The 16,874-nt window shown below is 53.6% G+C and overlaps 1 protein-coding gene across 3 annotated transcripts in view; it reads left to right on the forward strand.

Moving 5' to 3' along the window:
* Positions 1 to 10,175, forward strand: part of PLA2G2C (phospholipase A2 group IIC) — a 19,200-nt gene extending 9,025 nt beyond the window's left edge. For all 3 annotated transcript variants that reach the window (XM_037032857.1, XM_037032858.1, XM_037032856.1), the window contains exons 4-5: positions 788 to 891; positions 8,772 to 10,175. In XM_037032857.1, coding sequence (XP_036888752.1) covers positions 788 to 891; positions 8,772 to 8,941 — 274 coding nt within the window. In that variant the 3' untranslated portion in view covers positions 8,942 to 10,175. The remainder of the gene's footprint in view (positions 1 to 787; positions 892 to 8,771) is intronic.
* The last annotated feature ends 6,699 nt before the right edge of the window (positions 10,176 to 16,874 follow it).

Genomic DNA, 16,874 nt, shown 5'->3' on the forward strand with positions numbered 1-16,874 from the left:
CTTGTTTTAACGTCAAGGCCCTTTGATACTCTGCGCCTTCCCTGTTCAAGTTCAAAGGCAGATGAGAAATGTAACACTGTTAGCCAAAGATGACAGATGGCAGAGAGCCTGCTTGCACACGGGGACAGGGAGGGGGAGGCCTGAAGCATCTGGCCAAGGGCATCCGCCAAAAGCCTTTTCTTTCTGTGTCTTAGGGTCCAGTGCCAGGTGTCTGCTTCCCTGCCCCTTCCCTGCTGGTTTAAGAAATGAGCTGAGGCCATTCCCCAGCTGTTTCCTTCCCTCGAATGTTCTCCCCTCCTGCCTCTGCCCCCACCCTGTCACTCTGAGCACCAGGAGAGTAAGATCTGAAGCACTATGTGCTTTTGCTGACAACTGTCTCCTCAGAGACTGTCACAGTGCTTGGCATGTAGTAGGTGCTCAGTAAAAAGTCATTCAGTGAATGAATGAGTACGTAGCCCTAAAATGGAGTCCTGAATCTGTCAGTTTCCCACTGTGTATTTTTGGGAAATTCACATCTGAGTCTCATTTTCTCCCCTGTGAAATGGGGACAGTGGTCTCACTTCATAGGGTTACTGTGAGGCTAGTGACATAGGTACTGGACAGGGCACACCAAATATGAGTGGTTATTAATAGTGTTTTTAGTATCGTCGTTCATTTACCTCCCTACTTCCCACGCCTTCTCGTCCAGGGGAGGAGGCAGGCGAGTCCTTTCCACCCCGGTCCTCCAGCCAACCCCCCAGGGCCCGGCCACGGTACAGCCCCTCTCCCTCTCTGGTCTGTCCCCCAGGTGCTGCCTGGCGCATGACTGTTGCTACGAGAAGCTGAAGCAGATCGGCTGCCAGCCCCTGCTGAACAGCTACCAGTTCCACATCATCAACAGCACCGTGGTCTGTGAGTAGTCTCTGTGGGGAAATGTCTTTGAACCTGAGCCTTCCCTTAACATCTGCCTCCTCATGGATCCACACTACCTTTAGGGAATGAGATTTTTGCAAGTGCTTCGAGATGGTAAGTGGCGGCAATACCGAGAACCAGAGCTCCCTGGGAGTCCTGGCCGTGTCTCTCTTCGGTGGCTCCTGCCCGCAGCTGCGCCCAGCACCCGGTGGGATCGTGGAGCCGGTGCACGCAGTACATGCTCATTAAACTACTGTTGACTTGAGATTATGCTGGATTTGCAGCTTCGCTTGGCAACTGTTCTGCTGAGAACTAGAGTCTTCCTTGTGTCTGTCATGCGTTGACAAAGCGGCTCTGCTGTCTTTCAGTTGAACAAATGTTTGTTAAGGGTAATTGCGTGCCAAGCACTGTGACAGGGACTCTGGGGGACACAAAAGTAAATAGGAGGGAGTGGGGAAGGGAACTCATGTGTCATCAAGGGCATTCAAGGAAGAGGACAAAGAACAAAGGCAGGCAAGTACTGAATGCCCAGCGCTCGGGAGTGGCCCCAATGTCCGGGGAGGTGTTCTAGGGCTGCCTTGGGGGTGGGGAGGGGGTGTGGCCAGGGCCAGTTCAGTCTAAAGAGCAGTGCACTTGAGAGTCCTGGGCTCCTTGTGAGTGTCGCTCATTCCAGCAAAGGTGGTTTGACCTCCCTGGAGAGTGTGCGACTCTCCCCCCTACCCGCCCCCCCGGCCATTGGAGAAGCAGAGCCCCTTTCGTCCCCACATGTGTTTATTCACAGCTGTGAGTGTGCTTTGAAGTTCATGTCTCCTCCCGAGGTCAGGAAACCACTGCCTTCCTTGTCCTCATGTCCCCCATTATAGGGGGTGCTCAGTGCTCAGACCCAGGTCCCCACTGCGTCCCCACCCTGGGTTCTGGCTCAGGACACACTGAGATGGAGTGGGGGGTGGCTGGAGGAGGTGACCCCCAACGTATTGTTTGCTTGGTGTCTGTTGCCCTCTGGAGGCCAGACCAAGTGTCTGCTCCCCTGCCCCAGGCCCCACCTCTGAGACTTGGGGCAAGCTGGCTGCTGGTTGGTGAGGGAGGGGGCACGACCCAAAGATGCACCCCTGCCTCTTTTCTCAGCTGGCTCATGGTCTTGCTTTCCTCTCACTGGTTTCCCCTCACCTCTTTTCACCTTGGTCTCAAGATCTGCCGTCGAGTGTCATCTTAAGTGATCGGAAAGGCAGGTGTTTTACAGAAAATATGCCCGAGGAGCTCTCTCCTCTAACGTTGCTGGCAAGCACAGGGACCGAGGCAGGGGGACGAGGTGCTCTGAGCGGGGAAGCGGAACTTCTGGAGGTGCAAAGACCTTCACACACGTCAGTCCCAGGCCTGGACTGAGTCTCCGCCCTCGGCTCCTGGGGGTGGGCTGTGCCCAAGAGGGCTGACCTCGGCACTGTGTGTGCCTGGAGCGGCTCCATTGTCAGCCTCTTCACTTCCCAATGAGGGTCGGAGCCACCACCCAGGACCCCAGGAGATGGAGGAGTGGGACATGGAACAGAGGCCGGAACACCAGGTGGAGGCGTGTCCTCTGCTAGGCATGTGCCGAGAGGTGGCAGAAGGTGCAGGGGCTGGGAGCTGGAGAGCCCCTGCTGAGTGGCAGTGGTCAGTCACTTCTGCAACTCGATGAGGCTCCCAGAGGCCAGAGTCCTGCTTGGGGGATTAGCACACAGGGACACTTCCTTGCCACCACCAGGATATCAGCTTCCCCTTCCTCAGCTGACCCAGCTAGTGGGTCTCAGGCAGACCCCTGTCATCCTCACCCTACCTTGCCAAGGCCCTGATCCCTGGAATAGGGTTGAGACCTGGGTGATCTGGGTTCTAATCCTCGGTCTGCTGCTGGTAGGTGCTGAGACCTTATGGGGGACTCGGGCACATTCATCCACTTGCCCAGTAATGCCTGAGCACCCACTGGGTGCCCATCCAAGGCCAGCGCTGTGCCAGGGACCAGGGGCACTTGAACAAGGCAACCTCGGGCCCTGCTCTCTTGGTGTTTTCCAGAATCTGAGGCGCCCTTAGCAACCACCCAGACTAATCCTTCTTTGTAACAACAGGGAGGCTGAGGCCCAGAGAGGGAACAGGCTTGACCCAAGTAACTGGCAAGACAGGACCACGAGCGTCAGGAGCCCTTCCAGTGCTCTGGAACGCACTGTCTGGCTGGTGGCTCCTGCACCTCGGTCTCTTCATCCCCAAAATAGGCGTTGTAGTAACAGCTGTGGGTTGTGAACGTCTGTGCCAGTACCTGGAATCTCCGTGACAAGCCTCTGAGGTAGACATTCTTCTCCCCATTATTGAGGAGGACCCTGAGGCTCAGAGGGGTTAAGTGAGATGCCAATGTCACACAGCCAGGGAGAGAAAAGCTAGGCTTCAGACCCTGGTCCTCTGACCCCAAGGCCAGTGCTCCTACCTCATGCCACGCTCCACAGTGGCAGGGGGCCCTTGGAGGGTAATGGGGTGCAGTTGGTTCGAGGACTCACACAAATGCAAACCTTAGTGCCTGAAGCACATTCACGAGGATGCTCACCCCCAGCCCAGGGGGACAAAGAAAGGCAGGGGGAGTTTGCTCCTCTGAAGTGCCCCAGATCCTTCTGTCCTAGCCCTGGGTACCCTGCTAAGAGGCCCAGAGGGAGCAGTGCTTTGGAGTTGGGCGGAGCTGGGTTCGAATCCTGGCGTCACCCCTTCTAGCCCGGTAATTGCAAAACCACCTGGGCCTTAGGCTCCTAGTCTGTAAAATGGGGATAAATAGTACGTACTTCGTGAGGTTGCTGTAACGATTGGCTAGAGTGACCCAGCTAAAGGCCCTGGCCCACAGCAGGTGCATAGGTAATGCCCTTTCTTTTAGAAGCCGAGCTTGCCTTTCATATCCAAGTTTTCTTTTCCCCTTTGCTTTGGGCAGAAGCACTGCGCTTTTCCTTATTACCGTTGAGAGATTTCTCTGAAGCATTTCCTGTGCACTTGCATGAGCTCAAGTCATGAGCCCCTCATGGGAGAAGACCTCCCCACCCCCATCCCCAGTTACACCGCAGTTCAAGAGCTGCCCTGCAAGGGTTAATCGCCTCCTCAGCCTCCGGTTCTGAAATCCTGCACCCAGGCCCAGTCACAGGTTGCCTAGCAACCAGTGGCTGCTCTGGGATGCAGTTGGTGGGCAAGAGGGGGAAGGAGAAAAACAACTTGGTCTGTCCAGGTCTCTAAATGTCACTGGGAGATCAGTGCCGAGATAGGCCTGTAAACCGAGCCCTCTGGCCAATTTGCCAGGTGAGGAAGGCTGCCCTCCGGCAATCAGGGCGGTGGTTATCTCTCTAGTGAGTGGGCTTACATAAGTACTTGGCATTTGCAAAGGACTGTGAGATCAGCCAGTGGTGACAGTCCCCTCCACCCACACAGGCCCGATTATGCTGTGTGGGGAGGAGCCTGGCTGTGGGAGGGAGGCAGAGACCAGGCTGCAGCCGACAGTGACTTCTCCCTCTGCCAAAGGGCGCGGGGCGAACTTGGCAACCAGTGGAGTTTGTTGTTTGCCCAGAGCTTCCTCCTTTGCTACTGTATTTATTCCTCTCAGCACTTGCACTCGCTGACACATCGCCAATTTTCTCTCCTAGGGTTTGCCTCCACCTGAAATTACCTCCTTTACTTTTGCACCAGCTCCCCCAGCCACCCCCCCAAATAGAATGTGCGTTCCAGGAGAGCAGGGGACAAGCCTGTCTTTTTCCAGGGCTCTCATTCTCAGAGCCCATGGGGAAGGATGCCCCTGGAGCGGGCCGTGTGGGGTCTGCTCACTCAGACCTCTACCCCCAGGTTCTAGCCCAAGACCAGGCCCAGGATAGGAACTCAGTGTTTGTTTGATGAGTGAATAAGTGACGGACCATTAGACGGTCCATGCAGGTGTCCTTATCCCCACTGGAAAGGTGAGGAGCAGCCTTGGAGAGAAGCTCCTGAGATCCTAGAGGGTGCAGGCAGCAGGTCTGGACCTAGAGCCTGGCTTCCTGCTTCCTGGGACAGGGCTCCTTTCGCTGCCCCACTGTGGGCAGAGGTCCAGCCGGTGAGCAGGCAGCAGGCAGCGATGACGCGTTGACTGCGTGCACGGGGCTGTAGATCTTCGAGGACAAGGCAATCTCCCAGCCTAGTCTGGCACCTTCTGGGAAGTTTCCCAGAAGGAGCTTGCGTGTAAGGAGGGAGACAGGTCGTAAAATATTCAGAAGTAAAGACACACTCAGGTAGTGACAAGTGCTATGAAGCATTTAAAAGCAGGGTAAAGGAAGATGGAGACAGGGGCAGGGGAGGATGGCTACTTTAGGTGGCTGAGGAATTTGGCCAGTGTGGTGGGCACAGAGGAGACAGGGAGGAGGGGAGGGGAGATGAGGGTAGATCTTGGACAGGGACAAGTCCCACGGGGCTGGGGGGCCGGGGTGAGGAGCCCACTTTCTGCTTCAGTGGCAGGGGGTGCGGTTGGATCCTATGAAGCAGGGAGTGATCTGCATTAATTTTGCTTTAGAGAGCTCGCTGTGGCCACTGCGGAGAAGTTGGGGAGCAAGGAAGAAAAAGGGGGAACCGTGAGTGAGGAGAAGTCACCACGTGTGGATGAGGGTAATGGCATGGAGGTGGGGAGCGGTGTCAGGTGCTGGGTGTGTTCTGGAGGCGAATCGTCAGGACCTGCTGATGCATTCAATGCAGGCTGGGGAGGGCAGGGAGCCGGAGCCCAAGGCTCTCCACCTGAGCAGTGGTGGGTAACGGCAGCACCCCCTGGGCTCGTGGTGATGGGGGAAGAGCAGTCTATGAAGATACAGCGAGGCCTTGTCGTGAGCCAGGTGGGGTTTGAGATGCATGTCAGACGCCAAGAGGGAGGTCAGGTGAACACAAGCACATTGGAGACCAGGGCTCAAGGGAGCCGTCGGGGCTGGTGTGGGAACAGGAGAGTCGTCCGTGCTCAGGTGGTCCTTAAGGCCATGCAACCGAACAGGAGCACTCAGGGAGGGGACTCTGAGACAGGAGAGGACTCGGAGGCAGCGTGGAGGCCTGGCACGCAGACAAGTGGAGGCCTGGCAGGAGGCCCGTTTTAGCCCCAAAGCGGGAATGCAGACCTGGCTTTGTCTCATTGGCAGAAGTGCGTTTTCATGGAATGAGAAAAACTATCCTAAATTGTTGGTTCCATTTTTCATGCCTCAGTTTTCCCATCTGTAAGTTGGAAGATGCAGGATCTGGATTGAGGCTTGTTTTGAAAGATTGGCTTCCGAAGACGGCCTTTCTTGGCCGAGGGCTGTCTCTTCCTCCAGGCCACGACAGGCCTGACCCCCACCCACCCACAGCTGTGGGATGCCTGCCCAGATGGCAGTCCACAGTCACAGACCACTCAAGGTCACTTCCAGACGGCCCAGGGGCTAGGCAAGAAGCAGAACTGAGTGCCAGGAGAGATTATACTCCAGGCTTTGGAAAGGACTGGAAGACAAAGCAAGAATGGGGGAGGGGCATGAGAGAAAGGAAGGGGAGGTTTGCAGAACCAAGATGGAGGAAAGGAGCGATGGGAAAGAAGAGAGGAAAGGGAGGGGAGGGGGCCGAGGCGTGGAGAGACAGTGTCTCAACTCAGGTTTCCAGAGACACAGCACCTGGGTGAGTGAGTGACAGCATGTGACACCAGGCCCTTCTCCGGGGAGAGTGGGGTTGAATGGGCTGGGCCCTGTGCTCAAGTGGCCCCCCTCCGCTGAGAGGACCAGCCGTGGACCATGTGGGCCCCTTCAGAATGCGGTGGCCGCCCAGGGGCGGAAGCAAAGGACGCGCTGGGTACAGCTGAGGTGACAGGCCCAGACGTCGATGTGAACGGGGGGTTCTTGAAGGAGTGCCTGGGGGTGCTGGGGCTTGTTGGGTCTTGAGGGATGTTCACAGGTGGGGAAGGAGCATGTGAGGGCACGGGGGATCGGGGAACCAGAGGTGGCACATCCCCGGCACAGCCTGTCGTGGGGGTGACTGAGGAGGTGGAGCTGAGGCGTAGGGTGGGTGTCCACATCGCTTGAGAACTCACGTCTCCAGGGAGGTTGGGGAGGACGGCTCCTGCAGGAAATGTGGGCCTCAGAGAGGGAGCGAGGCACCGATGGTAGCCCCCCACTTGTTTCTACTTAAGAGGAATCTTCTTTGTCCTGCCTGTGAAGCTAAGGGCTCGCCATCATCCTCATAGTAGGCGTTCACACAGGGCTCTCTGTGTGCCCGGTGCACCCAGCCTTTCCATCTGCCAGCAACAACGGGACTCCTCTCAACCCTAGGAAGTGGACACTTACTCACTTTGACACTATTATTTTTTATCACCAGTTTAGACACTAGGATAATGAAGCTAACTTGCCCCAACCCAACAAACCAGGGCATCTGGCTGCCTCCCTTTCTCACCCTGACCCTCAAAAGAGAGCGGAACTGGGTGGAGTTATCTAGAAAGAGGGAGCTCTCTTAAACCTCTGTGCCCTAGATCTCTCTCTCCTGCACACACACACACACACACAGCACTGCAGCTCTGACCACTAATAAAAGATGCCTATTTAGCGGCACTGGCCAAAGGGCAGACACTTCATCCCAAAGGCCCGTGGAGGCGTCATTATTTAGTGACTGTTTGTTGAGCACCTACTGTGTGCTGGCACTTATTCTGCATGCTGGGGATATGGCAATGGGCAGACAGACAAAGTCACAGCCTCAAAGAGCTCACACTCTGCTGAGAAGGGACAGACACCAGCAAGTAAATGAATGAGAAGAACCAGTTGTGACCGTCCAGCAGATGACATCAACAGGGAGGCAAGAGAGCAGCTGGAGAGAGCCTTGGGTCGGGGGGTCAGGGAGAGCCTCTTGGACCAGGGCGAATTTGACCAAGACCCAAAATGCAGGATGGATCCAGCTCCTTGAACATCCTGGAGAGAACTGTTTTGCACAAAGACCTTGGGACAAGACAGAGCAAGACATGTGACCTAAAGAGGCCGGCGTGCCTGGACAAGAGCAAAAGTGGACAGATGAGGGACAATGAGGAGGCAGAGGTTGGCAAGGGCCAGATCATGGCAAACCTGCTTCAGAGTCTGTGGCGAGGCTTTGGGATGTCCCCACCAAATAGTGGGGACCCACAGCAGGGATTTAAGGAGGGAGTGAACCTAGTCCAGGTTACATTTGGAAGAGGCCCCTGTGTATTTCCTTCCATTAGGGAGGAAGAGCGGGCGAGGACGGGGATTGGGGTGGTGGCTGAGAAGATGGAGAGCGGGGGGCAGAGCGTGAAATAGTTTGAACAGGGATGTGCAGGTCGACTGGGCGCGGAAAGCGGGGAGGGATCAGGGTTGGCTGCTCATTTTCTGGCTTGAGTAGGAGGTGGTGCCATTCACCGAGCCAGGGCTGTGGCTGCAGGACAGGCTTGGTGGGCCCGAGAAAGTATCTCAGAGGAGCCAATTAACGTGTGGGACCGGGATTATAGGGGGAGCACTTGCATCATGAATTCCCTTTCGGACGTCGTAAGTTGTGGGCGACTGAGGCATCCATGTGAGATGCCAAGCAGGTGGTTGGAAATCGAGATGAGTTCTGAGAAGCTGCCCCACAGCATCCCCCACCGCTGCCCACTACCCCGGGGCACTAACTCAGGGCACCCCTCCATGCACGCCACATTCCCCAACCTCTCCTGTTTTCTCCTAGGCTGCTCCTCACGCCAGTACTCAGGACATGTCCAGGTGTGACCAGGCCTTGGGGACAAAGGAAAAGGACTCCCGAGTGACCGACCTTTTCTGTTTTCAACATCTGGCCCCTTACAACAAGCTCTCTGTTCTCCCAAGCCTCAGACCCAAACCCGGGAATGAGCTGGGAGCTCCCAGTGACCCTCTGTCTCTCTGCAGGTGGACGTGCCCTGGGGCCCAGTGTCGGCTGCCTCTGCGGGCTGGGGGCCTGCGAATGTGACAAACAGTCTGCGTACTGCTTCAGAGAGAGCCTGCCCACCTACGAGAAGAACTTCAAGCAGTTCTTCCTGAGCAGGCCCCGGTGCGGCAGGCGAAAACTGCCGTGCTAGGGAGGCCACGGGGTCCTTTTGTTGGCCAGCGTCTGCTGCGGGATCACTTCCGGGAAGCCCTCTCCCATCATCCCGACCAGCTCCAGTTCCTGCAGCTCACACTCTGGCGTCTGGCCGGGGGTACCTCTTTATCACTCAGCATCAGAGGGCTGGGGACCAAAGACCAACTCCTGGCCTCTTACAGAGGGAGACAGGCCCTAAGTATTGGCATACATCTGGGATACATTCCCATAGTAGAAAGTGTGGGGAGGCAACAAAACAAGGAGACAGCAGAAGAGGGATGTCCCCAACCCCCGTCCCAGGAAGTTTCCAGAATGAAGAGGCCCAAGGATCTTCCCTGAACTCTCCCTCCACCTCTGACCCCAGAGCAGGCTGCAGGGTGGACTTGGGAGGGGGCCCCCAACCCAGACCTAGCTGTGAGCAACGCTGCCGTCCTGGAGAACAGACGCGGTCTTGGAATGCACACCATGGACCCGAGGGGCGCACGTGGAGTTTGTTTCTCCTCTGCTCGAGTTCTGCCTTCTGAAGACCGTGGGTGGGAGAAAATCAATGCCATTCTCACCTCTCAGGAGACAGCGCGCGCGGGAACATCACCCACGGCCACGTGGATGTCGTGGCCAAGAAGGTGTCCAGGAAAGGGAGGAAGAGGGTGGCAGAGACAATTAGCGGCATCCAAAATTTCCATCCAAACTTAGAAGCTCCCAGTTACGTTAGCCGTAAATTCTATTAAATATTAAAGAGACCTGATCTTTAGAATGCCTGACTGGTATGGTGGATCTCAAAAACGGCTACAGTTACCCTTACTTCTCTGTGTCCTTGCCTCTCATGGTGTGACCCCCCGCAGTATGTTCCCCACCCTCTGAATCTGAACTCTGAACCAGCCTTGAACTCACATTGTTCAATAGGATGTAGTAGAAGTATCAGTTCCTCAGTCTAGGCTCGAGGAGGGCTAGTGTGTTTGGCTCCCTCTCAGGATACCTGCCCCCACCACGAGAAGAGGCATGGGCCAGCGTGCTGGAGGACGGGCGCCTCTCTGGATCAGAGCGAGTGCGCTCAGCTGTCTCAGCTGAGACTCAGGCAGGCAAGGATGCTCGGCGAAGATCAGCAAAGCCAACTCGTAGCCAACCGCAGCCACACAAGAAAACCTCGCTAAGACCAGAACGACGCTCGGCTGAGCCCAGCCCGAACTGCCAACTTGTGGGACTGTGAGCTAAATAAAGGCTGCTGTTGTAAGTCACTCAGTTTTGGTGTGGTTTGTCATGCAGCATAACGTCCTGTGTAATTGGTCTTCATTCACCGGGATGCCTGGGTTCCCAGCACTGTGCTGCACTAGGAGGCCATGGTCACATTGTGGACATGGCCACTGTCCCTTACCTTGTGGGAGGTATGGCCACACAGCCGTACCAGCTCTGGGGAGGTACCTTTCTCCCTTAGGTTGGGAGAAAAAAGGCCATAGTCATGTAATAATGAAGAATACCCAAGGGGATATGATCACTCAGTCAGCCGACAAACATTTTGAGCTCCTGCTCTGTGTCACGCATAGTGCTGGGCAGTAGGGAGTCAGAGACTTAAAGAAAACAAGCCAATGAAATCAGGTCTGAGTATCCTGGGGGAGAACATTAGGAGCCATAGCAGCTATTAGAAGTTCAAGTTCAGACACTTAAAATCTGGATGGAGTGATGCTGTCACCGGTGTGAAGACAGGGAAGCCAGAAGCGGGCAGTCTGCCGAGGGTCTGGGAACCAGGGCTCCTCTGCTCTGCCTGACTCAGCTCATGGGGTCACAGTCAGATGGTAAGTTCTTCCCACTTGTCCTGGCCTCATGTGCTGTAGTCAGAGCACCTGCAGGAGGGAAGCTTGAGGTTTGTGGGCATCAGAGAAGGTCTTAAAGCTCTGGGGGGGGGGGGGGTTGCGGAAAGGGCAGGTGTGGAAGCAGGGACCAGGCCCAGCCAGGCACCACTCCCCTTGGGGGCTCCTGACCACAGCAGAGTCCGGGTCAGGACTGCAGGGGCCTGGCCCTCTGCCACAGAGAAGGGAAAGGGGCTGGGATGGGGGGTGGGGCGCTCAGCATAGAGGACCCAGGTTCTGGTGAGAGACCCACCTTGTCTTCCACTCCCTGGGCCTTGGCTTCCAATCTGTGAAATAGAGGAAACGGGCCTGCGATGGTGTCCAAGGCCCACTGGGTCACTGCCCTGACTCTGAGGAACAAGGGGGGACCACAGAGGGGTGTCGTTGACTCCCACTGGGGAGGCCCACTCTCCAGGAAGTTCAGTCCGTCCCTTCAGTGACTACCCACTGAGGCCCTGGGCGAAGGGTGGGGAAGTAAAATGCATCCGTCTCCAAGCTGCTCTCAGACCCGGGGGCAACACATGTCACCCAGCCATTACAAAGTGGGCTGGGAAATGCTGCAATGAGGGGTCGGCTCAGGAGCAGTGACCACCATCCGGGAGGGTGGGGCGAGGCTTCCCAGAGGAATGCTGGGGTCTCACATCTCGTCTGGGAGCTGAGAGAGGAGGAGGAGCTGGGATGGCCAAGGGGGTGTGCAGAGCCTCCCAGGGTGGGGGTGGGAGGTAATTTGACAAACACACGTACACGTGGGCACACCAGCCCCTCTGCCACCTGCCCGTCCCCATCTCAGCTGGGGGGCCCTCCTCCATCTTTGCTCACCCCCCACACCCAGGCCGAAAGCCCGCGTGTCAAGTTCTTTATCCTGTGTCCACACCCCACATCTAATCTGTTGGCACTATCTTCAAATACATCTGGATCCTGCATTGACAAACTACGTGAGTAAAATATACACAGCGAGAAATATACAATGAGGGGGAAATCTAGAATCTGACCACTTCTCGCCACCTTCAGGGCTACTGCATCAGCGCCCCCCTTCCTGGGCCCTGGTTTTCTCGTCACAATGGAAACCCTTCCACAGGTTCTTTCTCATTCATTGTCCTTGACCGGCAGCAGGACCCCAGAAACACCCCCAGTTCACAGGCAAACACGGAGGGTCGGAGAGGGCAGGTGGGACTGGAGTGGGGACCCATGTCTTCTGGTGTTAAATCTCATTTCCCGTCTTCTTTCTCAACGTGAGGGGCCTGACTGAGGTGTGCTCTCGGAGCCTAAGTTTAGGGAGTCAGTGTTCAAACCCCACTTCCCCTGCAGGAGCTCGAGCTTCTCTGGGCCTCAGTTTCCTCCTTGTATAAACAAAGCTACGCATGGCTCCACCTCATCGGGCTGCCAAGAGGGTTCGTGAGATGGCGCACACACACAGCTCTGAGCACAGTGCTCGGCATGCAGTAGGTGCTCACTAAATCCCACTCTGCTCACGGGGCCCCGGCAGCCTGAGACCCTGGACCATCCGCCCTGATGGGGCGTGGGGGTTCCGGCAGGGTTTTGATGGCAGGGCCAGGCGCAGTGCCTGTTGTACCAGATACCGCTGCCTCCCGATACCCGGCTCTGGCTGCTGTTACCCTTGGTGATGTCACTGCTTGTTAGAAAGCCACAGCTGGGGGAGTTGACAGCCAGCACGGCCGTGCCAGCTCTGGGGAGGGAAGCGCTGTCCTGTCTGCAGTCAGAGTCCGTCCTGAGTGTGCGGGAGCAGTGGCCCCGGCCCAGTGGAGGCCAGGGCTGGGCAGGCTCCAGGTGCCTGGCTGTGGGCTGGGGACAGTAAGTGTCCACAGCACCCTCCTCTTCTTTTCTCCCTCCACCCCTCCCCCCTGATTTTCTTGCTAAATCACCATTCGCCTTCTGCCAGGTTTCCATCTGGGGAAGAATGTCCACATGAATGTTCCGTCAGCTCATGCTTCCTCCTACCTAGTGCTGTTTTCTGATCGGTCCTGGGACCTTCGGTCCCATATGCCTGCTAAGGGCCCCAGTGCCCAGCACCAACAGCATCCATCCTCCAGGCCAGGCCCAGTGCTAGGGACATGCCCACCTATGGCCTCAAACCCAACGATGTGCTCTTCATCATTGTCCAGTTTAAAGAAGGGGTGAGGGGAGTAAAGTGACACCCTAGGGCCACGTGGCTCCTAAGTGGCAGAGCCAAGGGTGCACCCGGCCTGCTCTTTGTGAGAGGCGGTCGGTGTTGGTGGCCATGAGAAGATGGTGGGGGTTGGAAGTGCTCACCCTTTCCCCCTGCTGTGCTGGCCCGCGCCAGTCTGGGCCAGGGTCTCTCGCTTCAGGTCCAGAAGCAGAAGGGCGGAGGTGTGGAGCAGTGAGCTTGGTGACCTATCACGACCACTAGGTGCCGCCCAAGGTCTAGAGAACCATTGCCAGCCCCTCCCGGGACAGTCTGACTGCCCCGGGAGGGCCAGTGATGCAGAGAATGGACAAGAGCCACCCAGGTCTGGGCAGGGGCAGGGACGGCATGACAGCCAACAGAGCCACACAGATGTGAAAGTGGTAAAAACAGGTTTTATTCAAGAACTTTTGTGATGTGGGAAAAGAGGATGAACTGGGCTCAATTCTGAAAAGAAGGAAGAGTAATGAAGACCTATGGCTAAGGAGCAGGGTCAGGGGTCAGTGGATAGAAAACTCCTACGAGGCTAGGGAAATTCTTGCTAGATCGACCTAGCAGGATGCTTGCTGAAGGCAGGCCGGGGCGATCAGACAGCTCCTGGAAGACATGGAGGGTCAGATATGGAGGGAGGGTGGGGATTCTCGCTATACTGACAGAGCAGGGCTGTTGCTGAAACGGGGGATGCGAAGATAGACAAACTAGCCCAGCGGTGGGGGTTGTTGAGAAGGATCTCAGAGAAGCCGATTAAGGTGTGGTCAAGGAGAGAGTCTTCATTGAGCCCCCTGCCGAACAACATTTAGCTTAAGTCCCTTTCTGTTTGGCCACTTTGTTCATTAGTGACCAGTGGAGCCATCTGCCCAGATTGGGTCATAGAGGGTGTTTGCTGCGGGGTGTGACCTATCACCATTTAAACAAGGGGAATTTCTCTGGAAACAAAAGAAAAACAAAGATCGTGGTTGGATAAGACCAGAGCCAGTGTCTGAGTGCAGAGGGCAGCCCTTTGAGCTCTCTAGACTTTGACCTTGAAGCATCTTTATGGGTGAAGCTAGGTGAGCAGTGGCACCCCAGCTGACCTCCTGGTTTGTTGTTGGAATGTCTCTGTTGATGGCACAGCCACCAGTGTCAAGGTCATGGCAGGAAGCCTCCAGATTCCACTTTAGGTCTCCTTTAGATGGTCCCAGTAAGGACCTGGGCAGTCGGGATTGCGTTCTCCACCACTCCACGTTGGGAAGACGGCAGGAAAATTGGAAACGCTGGTTTGGAGAACTGTAACCAGATCTTGAAGGACACTAGAATTGACAATGTGCAAAATGGCAGGATCTCGTGCGGTTTACAGGTGAATGGCAGAGTAGAAGGAAAAATGTAGCTTCACTCAGAGGCAAAAAATTAGCTTGAAGACAATGCATGTGACTCTAATAGCCCGAGAGGGTGTGCCATTTATCTTAAAGAGGTAACCCCCCTTTTTGATTAGTGTTCACAAAATAAGTCAGATCTCATTAGGTAATTTACATGGGGGCAGCAATAATGGTAACTGACCACATGCGCCTTTCTGAGTCTGCCTTGCTGGAACCTTTCATGAGGAATCTCAGACTAGACTTTTAAAAGCTTCTCAAGGTGGGAAAGCAAAGCCAAGAACTCACCACCAGATTTCTCTTGCCACACCCATAGATTTGGGTGAAGTCCTCTCCTCTCGAGACTGTCGAGACACCCTATCCCCCGGGTCTGCCAGGTACGGACTTTCCTTACTCATCTTTACAGGGACCAGGCTGCTGTTTCCTGGAGGCCTTTGTGGGCATCGGCCCCACGGTCATCTCCAGTTCTTTAAATGGTACCCTGGGCGCAGCATTCTCGAATGTGATCTTCCAGCCGGGCCTTGGTTATGTAACCAGTGTCCCCCATTGTGTTCTGTTATAAGGAAACAGATTCCCAGTGAACTGACGCAAACAATTATGTCGTCGTGAAAATAGGAATATGCAAGAAGAGTTTCCAAATCCTGGAGGGATCAGGCAGGGAGAAAAGATAAATGTTTCATTTTTGTTTATGAAAACATAATCTACTAAATTGTCATGAGTTGTAGGTAAGATAAAAGGGAAAAGAGGTCCTTAAATCCAAAAAAAAAAAAATAGAATGTTCGAGAACAAGAAATGTTCCGGGTAAAGTGTTCCAAGCAATCATCCTTCATTGGTTAGTGCAATCTTGTGGAATTAATTCTTGTTCTGCTTGATCTTGAGTTAACAGCTTTATGAAGCCATCCGCATCTCTATTAGTTCTGGAAATCCTTACTCAGTCCAGTGACACAATCTCAAAGTTTTCAATGTCTTCGGAAACCTGTTCTTTCCATGGGTCTTGGAAATAGTCTATTTTGATGAAGACTAAGTAGTCTGGCTACTTTCAGAAAATCATCAGAGGAAATAACTACCTGTAAATGACAAAACACACTGGCCGTGCTTAAAGATCTGTTGAGCCAATGCAATTGACAAGGAACTGTAGTCGTCCCTGTAGAATACAATATATTCAGATAATAACTGGAATCATGACCAGTAACTTTGAAGCAGGACATTTCATGGACAGCAAGGCCATCATATAATTTTTAAAATACTTACACATACAAACATAACTTAGGGAAGGTGAAATTGTCCCTTCTTATTTGACACCTGTCATGCAATTTAACATGTCAAATAAACCAAATTATTTTTAGCATCTCTCTTTTTACAAGGCGAGAGAACAAATCTTTTGAGATTTTCCAGGGCCCTCTGAAAGGGCCAGTTTGAGATCAAGATTTAATTTAAGATTTCATTTGGGAAAAGCAAAACTGTCAAAAGTGTAAGAACAAAAACCAAAATATCCTTAGCTCTTTTAAAAATGAGAATTCTGGGCTTTCTTAAAAAGTCGGTGATGCGGTGAACGTAAGCACAGGTGAAACTGAGAATCTCCTCTTTCCCAGGCAGTTCATTCAAGGGGTAAAGCAAAATCCTTTGCAACCTCTTGTAAAGAGCAGGCCAATAATCCAAGAAAACTTTGCGGTTTCAACAGAGAAAACCAAATCTGCATTTGCATTGATATGCTGTTGGGCTCACTTTTAAAAACCTTATAAATAAATCAGTTCATTCTTAGACAGCTTGACTGCACATGAATTTTTTTCTACAAATCCTTTACAACTTTCTATATTCAGTAAAAGTTATCTTTGTCCTATGTTTTCTCTCTTTTTCATTCTGTAACATTTCTTAAGCAACTTCTCAATGGCAACTTCACAACAAAATCACACACCTTTTTTAAAAAACAAAAATGTATTCTACATTCTTCCCATACAGAAGGTTTTCTTCATTCTCGTTATTCTTAGCATTTTTGTTTACATGTATCTAACAGAATTCCTAACCCTTAGTAATCTTACTTTCCAGGGGAAGCCAGGAAACTGCCAAATAGCAACATTCTACAGAGAATCAGCAGATTTTATAAATATACCATCTCACAATTTCTAAAAACATATGCTTCCTCTAGTACAACTTTTTATGCTTATGAAGAGACCCAAATTTATTTTTCCACCTTTTATAAAAAGAAAGCCAAAAGTATATAAGCCTAAACTTGTGCTTAGTAATTAATGTTTCCGTAGGGTTTTTTTAAAAAGATTTTATTTACTTATCTTTAGAGGGGAAGGGAAGGAAAGAGGGAGAGAAATACCAATGTATGGTTGTCTCTCATGTGTCCCCTGCTGGGGACTGGCCTGAAACCTAGGCATGTGCCCTGACTGGGAATCGAACCAGGATCCTTTGCTTCAGCAGGCTTGAGCTCAATCCACTGAGCTATGCCCACCAGGGCATGTTTCAGTAGTTTTTCATCTTAGAAATGATCTAGCAGGGTGGACAGAGGGATGAGGCAGTAGAGATTGGAAGGGGCTCCTACCAACAGATTCCTGGGAGCCAGTG

The sequence above is a fragment of the Sturnira hondurensis genome, unplaced genomic scaffold (assembly GCF_014824575.4).
Source record: "Sturnira hondurensis isolate 20B ecotype Veracruz unplaced genomic scaffold, ASM1482457v3 Scaffold0021555, whole genome shotgun sequence".
Classification (NCBI taxonomy): Eukaryota; Metazoa; Chordata; class Mammalia; order Chiroptera; family Phyllostomidae; genus Sturnira; species Sturnira hondurensis.